Raw genomic sequence first — 13,698 nt, 5'->3', positions numbered from 1 at the left:
TATAGTTCTGCCAAAAATACACAAAGAAAGACTCAATCACAAAACTATACTGTACAACTTGGAAGGATGTCTTCTACCGTGAAATACATAAATACAAGTATATACATTATTTTTTAAATAGACACACAGAGGACTTCATCTTCATATCGATGTAATTCATATGTTAGGCTTCCGGGGTGATTGTGGCTGCCTCTGCTGCTGGCTGAATGAAAACGAAACCTCCTTGGTCTTCGTGGTTGGTGACATCATTATTGTCCAGCAGAGGTCAGTATTTCCCTCTTCAGCAGGACAGAGCCGACAGAGAGAGTAGAGGCCGTGTTGGGCGCATGCCCAGTGACCTCATTTGGCCTCTTCTCTTGAAGGCGCTTGCTCAAAGGTTGTTCTGTGTACAGCCCGTTTAGCCAACTGTTTAATGTATAAGTTCTGCTTTTGGAGCTTACTTGGCACTTTATGGCGACAAGAAAGGAAATCACGGAGAATCTGTGTCTGGAGGGCACCAACAACTATTGTAAGGGACCTTGGATTTTGATGGTTGAAACGGTTATCTTGAAAAGTGGCTTAGCTAGCTAGCTGGCTGACGTTAGGCGGACTTCCAAGGCAGCAATGCGTCGTGACGTCATGACATCACCAAATACCGGTGTTTTCTACCGTATTTGGTGACCCATCAGATTCTGTGACCTGCAGTGTTGGTTAGGTTTAGGCATGAGTGAGATGGTTGGGGTTAGGGTAAGAGTATCAGGGCAGGTCACAGAATCTGATGGGTCACCAAATTGTCTGTCAGTTACAGCGGTTATACTGCCACCTGTGGGTCATTTGGAATAACTGCTTATATACTGTATTTTTTTAGTGATAGTATTCAGTATAAATTTGAATTTTATATAGATTTAATAAAATAGCTATCGTTAATACTATAACAATCACAATAGTGTAAAGTATTACAGAACATTTACTAACTTAAGTAATACCCAAGAACTACAATTAAATATTTAACATGCAATTCAAATGGCATATCGGCAACTACTAGGTTTACTTTTCATTGCTTAGTCTGCAATACTTTTTTGCCTGCTTACAGTTTCAAATGTAGGACTTTCACTTGAGTTATACTGCAATTAATAGGCTATTTCTACTTTTACTAAAAACATTTCAAGTACTGTTTCTGCTATTAAATAATCAACCATTTTTATAATGATTTTTGTACTTTATTTGAACGTAAATATATAACCAATAAAAAAACTACATATCTACATAACAAAACACAATTACACTAATGCAACTATATATAATAGTTATATATACAATAATTATACAATAATAATAATATAAACAATACACAGTAACTAAACTGTATACACAAAAGTCGATGGGTGCCATTGATGGATGTCACATCTGCATCAAACCCGCTGGAGAGCCAGACGCTCGGTCTTATCGGAACCGCAAGCTGTTCCCTTCCATCCAGCTGCAGGCTGTATGTGACCACAGAGCCAAGTCCAGTGCAGTGATGATCTGTCGGATTCCCCGGCTCCGTGCACGACTCCAGGGTCCTCCGGCACAGTCCCTTGTATCGGCGAGGAGTGTATCCACCACAGGGTTCCTTCCCTCTGGGTGATGGAGGGTATCCATGCATGGAGAGGCCCGTCTCCCTGGTGACACCTTATAAAAACCCAGTCAGAGGAGTAGCACAACACAGGTAGATTTATTATTTTTCCATATGTGAGTAAAGTATGTGAAAGGATTGCTTGCGATAATCCATTTTAAATAAATACTTACCTGGCTTGACAAGTTCAATGCCCATCATGCTAGAGCTCGCTCTGTCTTTGAGCTAGCATTTGGCATGATGAAGACCAGGTGGTGGGCCATCTTCCTCCACGCCCTGGAGGTGGACACCACTTCGTCCCTGATGTTGTCATGGCTTCTACAATTCTGCACAACATCTGTGTAAGCAATGGGGATGTCCTACCTGGCGAAGAGGAAGGAGGAGATGGAGAGACAGTCAGTGGCAGTGACCTGAGAGACCAAATTGCTGCTCAGCTGTCTGCCTTGCAGGACCACGTGGGCGACCATGACTATTTAAGTATTTATTTATTTTTTTATTACAGGAGTAATAGCAGTTGTAATGGTAGTAACAACAGGAGTAGCAGTAATAGTAGTAGCCTAGTAGTAACAGTGGAGTTAGTAATACTAGTTGTAGCAGTAATAGTTTAACATTCAGGTTACTTCTACAACATAATTACTCTCTGTTGAATAGCCAACTGGTAGAATTTAGGGATGGGAATGTTTTCACTACTAAACAACAAAAAGTGCTTTTGTCAGCTCAACTTACTTCCATCCATTCAGGGCGCTGTATTTTTTGCCCCGTGAAGTCTGGACCAGTCTATAGTCTGGACCTGCATCTGCCGGACCTTAATAAAGCCAGTGGCATCCTCCGTCGACCCTTTGAAATGGTGAAGTTCAATAATGGTTAACCAACGATCAATCTGTGCGTTTTACATAAATAACATTTTAGGATATAACTTACGCTATATTTAGGCTATATTCAATGGTCTGCTTAGTAAGCTAACATAACGGACAGGTTAACCTCAAAAAGTCTGTTTTCAGTGAATCCGAAAGTCGGAACACATTTCTTAAATAAGCATTATACATCAAAAGAGAATGGATATTCAGTGACTAAACTGTCTATTTCTCGGTAGAAAAAAAATCTGAGGTTAAAAAAAATAACAATAACTTAGCGTTACATTTGTACACGAACTCCGGGCTGTTGCTCGCCATTTGTTTTTTTTCTGTCGGCGCAGTGGAGCGGACGCACGGGATTGTGGGATATCTTGATCAACGAAGGATACGTCTATGCTGCCTTCAAAACCTGCCCAGTTGGAGGCACCTCAGCAGGCAGCATTTTTTGTAAATATTCGATTGAAACATGACTTGATGCCTCCCTGCCTCCGAAGGCTGCATGATTAGACAGCATTTTAGCCGTTTGAGACACTGTCTCGTTTAGCAGTTAGCCAGCTAACGTCTGTAACTAGCTAGTGCTAAGCAAGCTAGCGGGGTTTCTTGTATCTTCTAGCAGCATGTCCGCACTGTAATTATGACTATTATTGTTACTACATAGTTATGTGTTTTTCATAACATTTCTGAAAATAGTCTACATTTGCACGTGATGATACCAAACGTTTGACTTGTTAGCAGCTAGCTAGTGTGTGTTAGCAAACTTGCTACCTCGTTAGCTAACAGTTATGCTACCCCGGAACTGGGGAGCGCAGGTAAGCTAACGTTAACTGTTACCGCGGTTGGCTACCAGGCAACTATCGCTAGCGAACTATCTAACGTTAGATTGTTAGCTAGCTAACTAGCTATTTTGGTCAGTTGGTTATTCGAAACGACGATGACCACCTCGTTGAACGTGTAAATTAAAACAAAAGCAAAGGGATAGCGGAGTTGAGAAGCTAGTCAGGTTAGCTAACCTCAGCAAACTGTGTGTTTAGCAGTAGGCCTGTCTGCCTGCTTTGCCATGTTTTGGAGAGGGTTTGTTTTGGGAAGTGGTGGAAAGTGGAGTAGTTAACCTGCTTAGCTAGCTAGCTAGCAGCTATAAATCTACGTTAAGTCCGAAATGCGTTAATGGTGTACACTTGCCTTACGTCAGCTTACATTCACAATTAATTGCAGTTACTGGTGTAACGTTACCTGTTAGTTTGCAATTTACCCAGGTTAGTGGTAATGTAAGCTAGCTTGCTAAAATAGCTGGCCAGCTAGGTAGTGAGTGTGTTTGCAGTTGATGTCTGTTGATGGCCTAGGTGTAAGGATGTGTCATGTAATGACTAATGGTGCTAGCTCGTTATCTATAGCTTGCACGAATAGTTAGTAAACTGCATTGCATCCCCGCTTGGTAGGAACCAAGTAAAATGTTGAGGTTTTAGTATTGATGTTGACAGCGAATTAAGCGTTTGTTAAAGTTAACGTTTTCATTCAGCAAATGGCTCCTTATCTCGTTATGATAATTTGTCAGATCCGGTAGAGCTAATGTTAGCTCCCTCAGCATGCTAAAAAGCTACGCAGACTAACATTAGACATTAGTCAAGAGAAGTTATTCTGATTTTGACAGTTGTCACTTGATGCGTTAATGTAGTGTAAAGGCGAAAAGACATAGGAATGCGACGAGATTAGAGATTGTTTCGTGCGGCGTGGTCGTCGGTAAGCATCCAACATCTGATTCAGTGTTGTCTGCAGATGGTTGTAAAAAAGCCCCGAATTAGCCCAGTTACTAGATTTTCTGTTGACATGTTTTAGACTCGTGAGGTCAATAATGCACTTGATATCAGATAGATCATTTTCATTTGCCTTGAATTTCCCCCTGCTGTTGTCGAAATGCGCTGACATTGTAGAGACGAATATAGTATCCTTACTGGTGTAACTGTAAGCTGCGCCGCTTGAAGCCAATGAATGTATTGATAGTAAAAGTGCCTTAATAGCTCTGTATCATGGCAGCCTGCCAAAAAGCCTGAAGTCATTTAGGATGTGAGTGGAGGAGCTGAAGCCGTACAGCCATAAGCATGTTCTTTTTTTGTCTGCTTGAATGAAATGGTACACTTTTATCATTTGCTCTGTGCCCATTAACAGCTGACAAATTCTACTGTAGGGCTCTTTTAAAGCGAGTCGGTGTATCTTATTGTGTGTGCCCAGTGCCCACAGGCAGCCACCCCCTTCCCCACAGACTCTCACGTAGCAAACTGTCTGGCTGTCAGTGCAGTCTTTGGGAGCGGGTGATGGAGCGAGCAAGGGATGGAGGGAGGGCGGGGGGAGGAGGAGATGGGGGCAGGTGACCTGCCAGGGGAGACCAGATTGTTGACAGCGCACTTTTCTCATGCAGAAGGGATTCAGGATGTTTGCTGATCTGACGTGCCCAAAGAGAAGGGGAATTAGAGGGATGGAGACAGCTCATTTTGTAGCCTGCTTCTCAAGCTGAATTTTAGATATAATACAATGCAGTAGATTATGTTTAGTACATGCCGCTTATGGGAAATTAAAAAGGTGAAAGATGTCAGCTAGTGGCAGAAAAATTAATGTATGTAGAGATTGTCAGGCTCTCTCACAACTATCACATGCTAAAAATGGTAGTGGCTGTGACTTGTTTTGCTTTCTCTGCCCCATGTTGCCGCCCCCCTGAGCGAGTTATTGTTTGTGCCCTGGTACTTTCCATGCATGCTGGTCTGATCAATTCTCTTTTTTGTTGTTTCCGTCCTGTGTTTTTCAGACAAGCACTGATGTAGCAGTGTCGCAACAGTCGGCGTGGCTCTCCCTCTACCTCCGGTCTCCTGTGCCTCACTGCACGACATCGGACAACGGGTCAACATAGAGCCACAAGGGAAAACGCAGCCCAAACCTCATCACGGACCGCTCACTCTAGACTCCTGACTACAACGCTTACTAGCGCAGCACTAAAACCTTTCTGGGAAGGGAAGGGAAAAGGGAAGTGAAACTCCTTGCCTGGCATCCGCATTCATCTTCAGCAGAAGGAGCATCAGAAAGCTTTCAGCACCGGAGAGAACACCTCCACTTGGGCCAGTGGAGGTGTTGAGGTGCTATTTCCCCTGTTTATCCCCTTTAATTTTTGTTTTCTTAAATACATTTTTTCCCTGGTTGTTTTGAGTCCGGTTCTGCCGGCCGCGTGACTTTCAAAACTGGGGCGCGATTCATGGGATGCAACCATGTCGGATCTCGGTGAGCGCAGGCCGGTCAACACGGACTACGCTGTCTCCCTGCTGGAGCAGCTCAAGTTCTTTTATGAACAGAAATTACTGACTGACGTTGTGCTGCTGGTGGAGGACACGGAGTTCCCATGTCACAAGATGGTCCTGGCCACATGTAGCTCCTATTTCAGGTGAGTGCGCCGGACCGTTGCCAGTCCAGTGCTACGGCAGCGACGGGTATGGAATAACTTGTTGCTGTTATTGTAGTTCATGTTGTATGTTAGCAGTCTGGATTAAGGATTTCTGTGTTTAAAGACAGACATAAGTGACGCCAGGCTGATTGTCATCATTCCTCACAGCTTTCTTATGTAGCGTAGTTGTTTTGTAAAGGTTGCCTTCTACAGTTACAATGAATAATGCACCATATACTGTTGGCTAGGGGGTTTTGTGTTTTAAAGACAGTAATTATTCACCCCAGTCTGATTGTGATTAGGCCTAGGCCCGCTGTCATTATGTAGCACGGTTGTTATGATTGTAAGTAGTTACCTCCTACAATTACAATGAATAATGCACCATGTCTTAGGAAGTGTTACCTACTACATAGATGCAGGGAGGAAAATAAAGGGATGGTGTTTCCTTGAAAGCCGGGTCTCCAGTCCCCCTCTGCACCAGTTATTCTGCCTCTGACGTTCCTACACGGAACAAATGAAGCAATCTCTAACCTGTAGTCCTAGAGAAGTATCCCTCAAGGCCCTGGGGAGGCCTCATTTGTACGCACAACATTGCATAATGAAGTGTGTGCACTGCAGTGAATGTGACAGAGCAGCAGCCCCAGCTCTGGGAAGAGTCCATCTGTACATGACAGGAGCTCATGCAGCCTTTGAACACTCGCTCTACCTCTCTCTCTCTCTCTCTCTCCCTCTCCCCCGACTCACGCATGCATTCCAAGAAAAGGTCCCGACAACTTAATGCCTCTCTCACACCCACCTCTTCCCGATCTTCCCCACTGTTTCCCACGCACTCGTTATCCGGTGAGAACATGCAAAGCATTTCCCCTCCAGGGTTCAGAGGTGTCCCGTCTCTTCCTCTAACTGTTACTCATACTTCCTCTCACCCTCCACTCTCTCTGTGTCTCTTCCCCCTCCTTCCACTCTGTCTTTCCGCCTCCTCTCTTTCTCGCACGGCTTGCTTCGGGGAAAGGAGAGCTGTGGGACTCTGGAGAAGGCTTGTGTTAGCAGGGGAAAGTCTTGTCACGTAGTTCTTGGTGAGAGAGGGAGCGAAAGGGGAAGAAAGGGAGAAAAAGAGGGAGGTAGGGAGACACCGGGTTTATGCCTGCAGGGTTGCGTAATAAGGCCCTGACAGGTCTAGCCCCTGCTGTGAGCAGTACACAGACCCAACAACTCCCCTATACATGCATACATACAGGACAGAGTTGTGTTGCAGACAGATTATTGTTAAAGGATGAAGCAGCATGAGAGATTAAGAGTGACATTTTCATATGAATAAATGTATGCTTTCTACTCTTTATTGCTGATTTATATAACACAATGGTGATTCAACCTATACCCAGTTCATGACAGCTTTTACATTTGCTGTTCTTAACACCCGGTGTCTGGTAGCTCTTTCCTGGGAAAAATCCTCTGGCACACAGTGATGCAATGTACATTTCCAGCAGCAGCAACAGCAGTTTGTCTGGAATAAATAGAAGAGGAACTCAGTAGTGAGCATGTGCAGCGATAGCCACCATGGCTGAACAGACAAAGAAAAGAGCGCCACCTACAGAAACTCAAACTTCATCTTCAAATGCAGATTACCAGTTTAACCTGGTAACAGATCTTAAGATTCATATTATGTGAGAACCTGATGGAGTGAAAGAAGAGGTTAGAGAGGACTATGAGTCAGAGAGCTGATGAATGGGAATGTGGTGGTGTAGGCAGCGAGGCTACGTGGGTGTCAGAACAGTGTGGAGGAGTTCAGCTACTGAGGATGCAGCCAGCCTGTGGTCACTGGACATCAGAAGTAGCCCAGCTGGAGTTAAGTTATGCACAGTTAGCCCACTAGCCAGATGCTGATTGAATTAGTCATAGGACTCACTTTTTTGTCACTCTGCATCAGGGAAATGGGTTGGTAGGAAGGCAGGCTGATCATTGTACAGCTACTGTCAGGAATCAAGTCAATAGCACAGGCAACCATCACATGTCTGCTAGGGTTAGACCAGCGGTTTTCAACCCTGTTTCTCAGGACCAAGAGTACTGTTGGTGTTCCAGGGCTGCAACTAACAATTATTTTCATTATTGATTATTTTTTCAATGAATCATTTAGTCTATAAAATGTCAAAAATAATGAAAAATGTTACTAGAGCCCAAAGTGATTCTTAAAATTGCCTACTTGTCTGTACACAGCCAAAAAAACAAAGTATTCATTTTATAATGATATGAAATGGAGAAGAGCAAGCAAATCTTAGCATTTCTATTAAGCTGTAACCAGCAAATGTTTGGTATTTTTACTTGATGAATGACTAAACGAATCCATAATCAAAATTATAATTTATTAATTTTCTGTCAGTCGATTAATTCACCATTCGCCAATCACCATTATGGTCTTCTATCCTACTAGGTAGTTAATTGCATTCACCTTGCATCCCAGTTGTAGAATTGTTGCTGATTAGATGGCTGTACTGAAAACCAGCAGGGCTCTGGGACCGGGATTGAAATGGATTAGACCAATATGTCTGTTTGCCAATGTAATCCGCCAATATTTGCCTTTATATTGAATCATTGAATTAAATCAGTCAGTGTCATCCACCTCTGATATGATAGATATAATACAGTTTGATTACATATTTATTGTATAATCGATCACTACTACACTGGTTGTTTTTGGGAACCCCAAAAACAACCAGTTGTTTTTCAAAATGGTTTTATTTCAAGGTCTGAATGCTGTTTCAAGGCCTTTTCCACCCTGCTAAGAATACATTTCTTTCTACATGTAATTTCTTGGCATTGAAATGGGTCAAATTTAAAGACATTGAATATTGGCCATCAGCAGCTTCACCCAGGCTGGTACAAGCCAATTTACATTGGACATTGCTTTCAAGGGACATGGCCAAAGTGAGAAGTTAACTCCAGCCATCAGCCACCTGCAGGTATGTTCTGGCTGTGGTTGGTAAGGTTGTTGTTTTGCCAGCAACTTTGGCAGGTAGCCAGCCATCATTTAGAGGTTTTGTATTTTAAAAACCTTGATGGCTGGTAAAACAATGAAAGTGACTGAATTAGGAAGTGTACCTCCCACTGTGGCTGGTGGACTAAAAGGTTTCCTGCGTTCAACATCGAAAAATCCCAAACACTTGCAGATAAGATTGAATATTTCAATGCCAAATCTAGGCATTTTGTATTGAAGCAAAACTGCTTGGAATTTTCTTGCCCAACTAGTTTTGTTAAAAAAAACTGCTGACTGAATAGTGCTCCAGTTGTAATGTAGGCCTACAGGCTATGAATGTTCTGAGGGACAAATAAGGGAGCCTTGTCATTAGGAGCAACCAACAATATTTTACATCTGCCACCAGCTCCACCAGCTCCATTACTGTGGCCTGTAACTGCTGTACTGCGCTGCTCACCGGTGATGCTGTTATATGAATCTGTGTTTTAAAGTGTGAATGATAATGCAGGCTGAAGTGATGTTGCAGTTATCCAGTATACATGGATCCAGTTTCTCATAAAAATCAGAATCTCTTGGGTTTGCCAAGTTGAACAGGTGCACAAAGAATTTGACCTGGTTAATCGGTGCTCACATATTACAATATAATTGCACAGTACAAGATTGAGACACAGGACAAAATGCAACAGGACCCCGACAAGACGTACTGTGTGACAATAGTCTTGAAATACACACACCGCAAGTACATTCACAGCCAAGGAACTGTCAGAAGAGTTGATGAGAGCAACATTTATGTTAGCTTGATGGATGCATCAGTCAATCTTGAGCAGTCTAAGATCTCTCCTTTTGGTTAGTTCACCCCCTCAGCTCAATAATGACTGTTGACTGATGATCCTCTGTGGCTGTCGTCTCCCCCCCTGCAGGGCCATGTTTATGAGCGGCCTCAGTGAGAGCAAACAGACCCACGTCCACCTGAGGAACGTGGACCCGGCCACGCTGCAGATCATCATCACCTACGCCTACACCGGCAACCTGGCCATCAACGACAGCACCGTGGAGCCGCTCTACGAAACCGCCTGCTTCCTACAGGTGAGTGCAGACGTCCCGCTTCACTTCGCTCATTTACAGTTAAAAATTTGTTTTGTCAAAGTCCTCTTGTTGTCTATAAATCTAATTTGTAAGCAGGTTTTACTGTTGCCATTTAAAATGTGTGAACTACAGTATCTTGAGTATTGTTTCAATTGTTAGTTTCCTCATAGCACTTTGTTACTCTGTTTTGAAAAGTGCTTTGCAAATAAATTATTATTGCCCACTCCAGCTCAGAGTGGAGTAGGTAAACTTGGATTGTGGCTGGTAAGTTTGTCTAATCTATCAGCCACTTTGGTAAGTAATAAGCCAGCATTCAGTGGTTCTTTACACTCTAAAATTCATATTTTACTGGTAAAGTGGTAAAAATGGCAGGTGAACTTTGTAATCCACCAGCCACTGTGGCCAGCGGATGCAAAAGTTGGCTTCCTGCCTTATTCAGGTCTGTGATTTACCAGCACGTATTTACACCAATGTCAAATGAGAATGAATGTCTGCATGCTTAGTGCTGTTGCAGTGCTGAGACACTTTTTGTTTTAAGGCTATATCCCTTGATAGAAAGATAGAAATGTTAATGAGACTTATGGCTGCGGTCTCCCTCTGTCCCATTCAGGTGGAGGACGTCTTGCTGCAGTGCAGGGACTACCTGGTGAAGAAGATAAACGCTGAGAACTGTGTCCGCATGCTGAGCATCGGCGACCTGTTCAGCTGTAGCGAGCTGAAGCAGAGCGCCAAGCGCATGGTGGAGCACAAGTTCCCCATGGTCTACCGACAGGAGGCCTTCCTCCAGCTGTCCCACGAGCTGTTGATAGACGTCCTGAGCAGCGACAACCTCAACGTGGAGAAGGAGGAGACTGTGCGCGAGGCGGCCATGTTGTGGTTGGAGTACAACATGGAGGCGCGCTCACAGCACCTGTCCTCCGTTCTCAGCCAGATCCGCATCGACGCGCTGTCCGAGGTGACGCAGCGCGCCTGGTTCCAGGGCCTGCCGCCCAACGACAAGTCGGTGGTGGTGCAGGGCCTCTACAAGTCCATGCCCAAGTTCTTCAAGCCCCGGTTAGGCATGACCAAGGAGGAGATGCTGATCTTCATGGAGGCCACGTCAGAAACGCAGGGCGACGGGGGCCATGTGATGTCAGGTTACGCACATACAGTAGTGTGCTACAGCCCGCAGGCGGAAAAAGTATACAAGCTGAGCAATCCCCCAGGAGACCTGCAGAAGGTGGGCACCCTCGTCACCCCCGACAACGACGTGTTCATCGCCGGCGGACAGATCCCGCTGAAGAATTCCATCACCAACCACGGCAAGAGCGGCAAGTTACAGGCGGTGTTCCGCTCGGTCGACAGCTTCTTCTGGTTCGACGCCCAGCAGAACGCCTGGGTGCCCAAGACCCCCATGCTGTGCGCCCGCATCAAGCCCTCCTTGGTGTATTGCGAGGGCTACATCTATGCAATCGGGGGAGATAACGTAGGCGGGGAGCTGAACAAGCGCACAGTGGAGCGCTACGACTGCGAGAAGGACGAGTGGAGCATGATGAGCCCCCTGCCCTTCGCCTGGAACTGGAGCACCTCTGTGGCGGCGCACGACTGCATCTACGTGATGACGCACGACCTGATGTACTGCTACTTCCCCCGCGCGGACACCTGGGTGGAGATGGCCATGCGTAAGACCAGCCGCTGCTTTGCCTCCGCCGCCGCCTTCGGGGACCTCATTTTCTACATCGGCGGCCTCCACGTGGTCAGCAACTCCGGCATCCGCCTGCCCACCAGCACCATCGACGGCTCCTCTGTCACCGTGGAGATCTACGACGTCAACAAGAACGAGTGGCGCCTGGCCGCCAACATCCCCGCCAAGCGGTACTCGGACCCATGCGTGCGGGCGGTGGTGCTGCTCAACTCTCTGTGTATTTTCATGCGAGAAACCCACATGAACGAGCGGGCCAAGTACGCCATCTATCAGTACGACGTGGAGCTGGACCGCTGGTACCTGCGGCAGCCCGTCTCCGAGCGGGTGCTGTGGGACCTGGGCAAGGACTTCCGCTGTGCGGTGGGGAAGCTCTACCCCTCCTGCCTGGAGGAATCCCCCTGGAAACCCCCGACCTACCTCTTCTCCCCCGACGGGGCCGAGGAGTTCGAGGTTGACGGGGAGCTGGTGTCCCTCCCTCACGTATAGCTCTTAACCTCCCCCCTCCCTCCCCCGCCTCGCTGACTGAACTATGGATCTGTAACGTAGAGGGATGGACATGAAGGGGGGCAGATCAGTAACTCAGAGAACTAAAAGGGTTTGGCGTATCTGTGTTCTGGAGCGACTATAAGGACTTTCGAGGCTTGCGTTCAAGGTTCCAGCTGTTGCTGATGAACTGTGCAGCCCAGACGAGCTTGGAGGAAAACATGCCCCTCAAAAATACTAGTAATCTGAAAAATTCTGTTTTTGGTTGTTCTTTTTGTTTTGTTTTTCTTATTTTGTCAGTTGTGACATCTGTTAGATATTATTACAAGTCTGTCATACTGTTTCTACAATGTGATAATCTAAACGTCAACTGATTTTGTGATGATGATGATGATGAGGATGATGATGCACTTACTGGTAAACCTCCTTGGAATGACAATGGCAACTGTACCAAAATCCCCTCGCCCCCCTCCCCCCCCTCTCTGATCCTGGCTTCCCTCTCTCCCCCCCTCCCCTCTCCTCTTTTTTTCTCTCACCACTGTTAGGAAGTAGATCCATCTCTGTATTTTTATTACCGGCCCTGTAGACGAGAGGAACCGGGGGCGGTGAGTTTGGGGAGGTGGGTGGGGGGAGGTGGGAGGGGTTTTAAACAGGGAAGCAGGGGAGAGGCGGAGAGGTTTAAAGAGGTGACTGCAGGTCCGGTCACCCAGCCACCTCTCCCCCCTCACCTCTCTGTCCCGGCACCTCCGCCCCGACTCCACTACTCCACTAGCGCCTCCATAGCCTGTCTGTTAGTCTCTTTGCACACAGGTCTTCCACACAGCTGGCAGTTTACAGCGCTCACTCTATCCATCTTCACACCATCATGATACAGTTTGTTTGTTTTTTCTTTTTTTTTTGCCAGCTCTTCTTTGGTTGTATGTTTCTTTCTCTTCTTTCCACGCGGGTCTCTGCAACACACAACTCAACTCCACTCTCAGTACAACCATAGGTTTTGGGCTCATGCATTTTTTTTATTTCCAAGCTGCTGAAATATATATAAATATAAAAATATATATTTTTCATATGTTTAAAAGACAAACTGTTTTAGTGTGGGGAAAATAACCAGGTCTATTTTGTATTAGTGTCTTTTTTTATTTAATATCAGACATTACTGTAGTGTGATTGTGGGTAGATATCCATTTTCCTATCAGATTTAATTTTCTTGTGAGTGAATATTGAGGAATCTTGCTGCTGACTGGGTCTGAGAGGAGAGGGCTGGCCCAGGGCTGTTGCTATGGAAATCGTCCCAGCAACCACTAGCAGTAGTGGAGAGGGTGGGTCGGGGAGGGAAGGGGTCTTCCTCCTACCTTAAAAACATGAGCACAGGTGCTTCATGACAAACCTTACTAGCATGTTTGGCTGCATCATATTCCTTTGGCACTGTATTTTGAATGAACGTTAATTTATTAAAAAACATACCAAAAACGTTCCTGAAAATTGACTCCTGTTTCGTTTTTTATTGGTGAAAATGTTGGATTGCTTGTAAATCTTATGACATACAGAGTTCCCGCAGTCTCAAGTTATGAAAAATGAAAAGAGAAGTTTTGAAAAAGTCATGATTTT

At 45.4% G+C, this 13,698-nt stretch overlaps 1 protein-coding gene and 1 long non-coding RNA gene across 3 annotated transcripts; one reads left to right on the top strand and one right to left on the bottom strand.

The window, feature by feature from the left end:
- Positions 1–1,348: 1,348 nt before the first annotated feature.
- On the bottom strand, positions 1,349–2,778 carry LOC139638942 (uncharacterized). Its single transcript, XR_011694837.1, has 4 exons — positions 2,733–2,778; positions 2,321–2,431; positions 1,768–1,957; positions 1,349–1,650 (listed from the first exon to the last, which is right to left on the bottom strand). It is a non-coding gene; the product is annotated as an uncharacterized lncRNA (long non-coding RNA).
- Positions 2,779–2,826: 48 nt separating this feature from the next.
- On the top strand, positions 2,827–13,455 carry kbtbd2 (kelch repeat and BTB (POZ) domain containing 2). 2 transcript variants are annotated; one of them, XM_071512988.1, is made up of 4 exons: positions 2,827–2,895; positions 5,246–5,872; positions 9,761–9,926; positions 10,537–13,455. In XM_071512988.1, exons 2-4 carry the CDS (start codon positions 5,700–5,702, stop codon positions 12,094–12,096), a joined length of 1,899 nt encoding a protein of 632 aa, XP_071369089.1. In that variant the 5' UTR covers positions 2,827–2,895; positions 5,246–5,699; the 3' UTR covers positions 12,097–13,455. The 2 variants fall into 2 exon arrangements, with proteins under 2 accessions (XP_071369089.1, XP_071369092.1); XM_071512991.1 differs by lacking the exon at positions 2,827–2,895 and adding an exon at positions 3,329–3,448.
- Positions 13,456–13,698: the final 243 nt, after the last annotated feature.

This window comes from Centroberyx affinis, unplaced genomic scaffold (assembly GCF_046629955.1).
Source record: "Centroberyx affinis isolate AG114_WGS23_722 - 3 ecotype Tasmania unplaced genomic scaffold, CSIRO-AGI_Caff_v1 ptg006693l_1, whole genome shotgun sequence".
Lineage (NCBI taxonomy): Eukaryota > Metazoa > Chordata > Actinopteri > Beryciformes > Berycidae > Centroberyx > Centroberyx affinis.
Note: the sequence above shows the minus strand (reverse complement) of the source record. Positions and strands in the feature narration are given on the sequence as shown.

What these genes read in the sequence shown, in the direction of transcription:
- kbtbd2 (XM_071512988.1), top strand. Translation starts at nt 5,700, where the DNA reads ATGTCGGATCTCGGTGAGCGCAGGCCGGTCAACACGGACTACGCTGTC. An exon ending in ACATGTAGCTCCTATTTCAG is followed by an intron (nt 5,873 to 9,760) that starts GTGAGTGCGCCG and finishes CCCCCCCTGCAG; the next exon opens with GGCCATGTTTATGAGCGGCC. An exon ending in AAACCGCCTGCTTCCTACAG is followed by an intron (nt 9,927 to 10,536) that starts GTGAGTGCAGAC and finishes TGTCCCATTCAG; the next exon opens with GTGGAGGACGTCTTGCTGCA.